This window comes from Cynoglossus semilaevis, unplaced genomic scaffold, assembly GCF_000523025.1.
Source record: "Cynoglossus semilaevis isolate Cse_v1.0 unplaced genomic scaffold, Cse_v1.0 C19232824, whole genome shotgun sequence".
NCBI lineage: Eukaryota > Metazoa > Chordata > Actinopteri > Pleuronectiformes > Cynoglossidae > Cynoglossus > Cynoglossus semilaevis.
Window position 1 is genome coordinate 1 of NW_007585555.1, and position 1,758 is coordinate 1,758.

At 45.3% G+C, this 1,758-nt stretch overlaps 1 protein-coding gene across 1 annotated transcript; it reads left to right on the top strand.

The window, feature by feature from the left end:
* Positions 1-71: 71 nt before the first annotated feature.
* LOC103399090 (sugar phosphate exchanger 3-like) lies at positions 72-1,758 on the top strand. The gene is made up of 5 exons (XM_008337835.2): positions 72-328; positions 453-594; positions 1,112-1,213; positions 1,316-1,515; positions 1,642-1,758. Exons 1-5 carry the CDS (start codon positions 194-196, stop codon positions 1,729-1,731), a joined length of 669 nt encoding a protein of 222 aa, XP_008336057.2. The 5' UTR covers positions 72-193; the 3' UTR covers positions 1,732-1,758.

A 1,758-nucleotide genomic window follows, 5' to 3' on the forward strand; every position in this document is an offset into this window, starting at 1 on the left:
AACAACAACAACAACAGCAGCAACAACTCTGTGGTGTTGCCCTGTCTGTGTTCTGACCAACATTTAAACCTCCTGCTCAGTTTGTGACACTTCTGTTATTCTGGGTGCCTCTGCTTACGTGTCAGGTTTGAGCATAGAGTTGGAGACTGGACCTGGCCCAGTGGAGACGGACGCAGACAGCCACAGGCCTCTGATGAGCGACGACGAGGAAGAGGTGGAAGTGTTTGACAAACACTGCCAGACCATCCAGCAGGTAGATGAACCGGTGTTTGAATCCCCTCAACCCATCAGCTTCATCCAGGCCTTCTGTCTGCCTGGAGTTCTGCCGGTGAGTCTGAGGCTCCAACACAAAGCCAAAAACAAAATCACAAACTGCAGCCATTTTACCACCAGGGGGGGCCAGGTACCACATCTTTTAACCGTGTCCTCTCTTGTTTCTGTGTGTACTGCAGTATTCTTTGGCGTTCGCATGTCTGAAGCTGGTCAACTACTCCTTCTTCTTCTGGCTTCCTTTCTACCTGAGCAGCAACTACGGCTGGAAGGAGGCGGAGGCCGACCGTCTGTCTGTGTGGTTCGATGTGGGAGGAATCGCCGGTTTGTGGAATCTTTACTTCATAACACAATACAATTTAACACTACAGTCAGTTGCTTGGTTCTGGGAGAAATTGGGAGTCCCAATTTATTTCATTTTTATAGAACTGTATCTGTGAGAACACATGAAACATTCTGATGTTGGAGGTCAGAGTGTTGATATTCTTCAAAAAAAAATTAAGAGAAAGGTCAGCCTCATTGCATAACAGGTTTGAATTTGAACTCTAATTATAAAATAATTTTGTTAAGGATAAACAACATTAAAGTTCAAATTTTTGAGGCAGAAAAAAATGCATTTCTTCTTTTATTTTCTAAATGAATTCAGATTCTGAACTTTAATCCCACGGACAACAGCTCTGTAAAATACATTTCTATGCGGCCCTGAATAAAAATCCAATTCATTCTAATTTTTAAATACTTAATTTCTTTTTTTATTTCATGTGACTTCACTCTGATGCCGTGTTTGTATTAGCATGACTTGTGCTCACGTGTTCTCTGACTGGCTGTTCCTGTGTGTCAGGTGGAACTGTTCTGGGTCTGATCTCTGACCTCGTAGGAAAAAGAGCTCCGGTGCTGACGGTCAGTCTGGCCTTGGCCATGGGGGCTTTGGTGGGCTACAGCCGTAAGTTCTGGCCAGGTTTATACATGGCATGTGCAAATGTATTTTTTAAAAAATGAGACAAAAATATCTTGACTTCTTGGTCATGTCCGTCTCCCGTCTAAGGGTCTCCTAATGACAAGCTGATCAACAGCGTGCTCCTGGCACTGACGGGTTTCTTCGTGGGCGGTCCGTCCAACATCATCTGCTCTGCTATATCTGCTGACCTGGGCAGACAGGAGGCGCTGAGGGGCAGCCAGGAGGCTCTGGCTACAGTCACTGGAATAGTAGACGGAACTGGGAGCATGGGAGCCGCAGTTGGACAGGTAATGGAGTACTGGGAAGTACTTTACCATATATTTTGTTACAGCTCATCGGATGATTGGATCATGTTGACAGTGAGTCACAGTAACGTGACTAATGTTTGGTTCCGTGTCTCCACCACCTTCTAGTACCTGGTTTCCCTCATTGAGAGTAAGCTGGGCTGGATGACTGTGTTCTACTTCTTTGTCGTCATGGTAAGTGGACTTTACGTTTCTTAGACTGAATTAGTGACAGTTATGACGGGG

Coding starts and splice junctions, on each gene's coding strand:
- LOC103399090 (XM_008337835.2), top strand. CDS start 194: ATGAGCGACGACGAGGAAGAGGTGGAAGTGTTTGACAAACACTGCCAG. Junction 595..1,111: donor CGATGTGGGAGGAATCGCCG/GTTTGTGGAATC, acceptor CCTGTGTGTCAG/GTGGAACTGTTCTGGGTCTG. Junction 1,516..1,641: donor TGGGAGCCGCAGTTGGACAG/GTAATGGAGTAC, acceptor ACCACCTTCTAG/TACCTGGTTTCCCTCATTGA.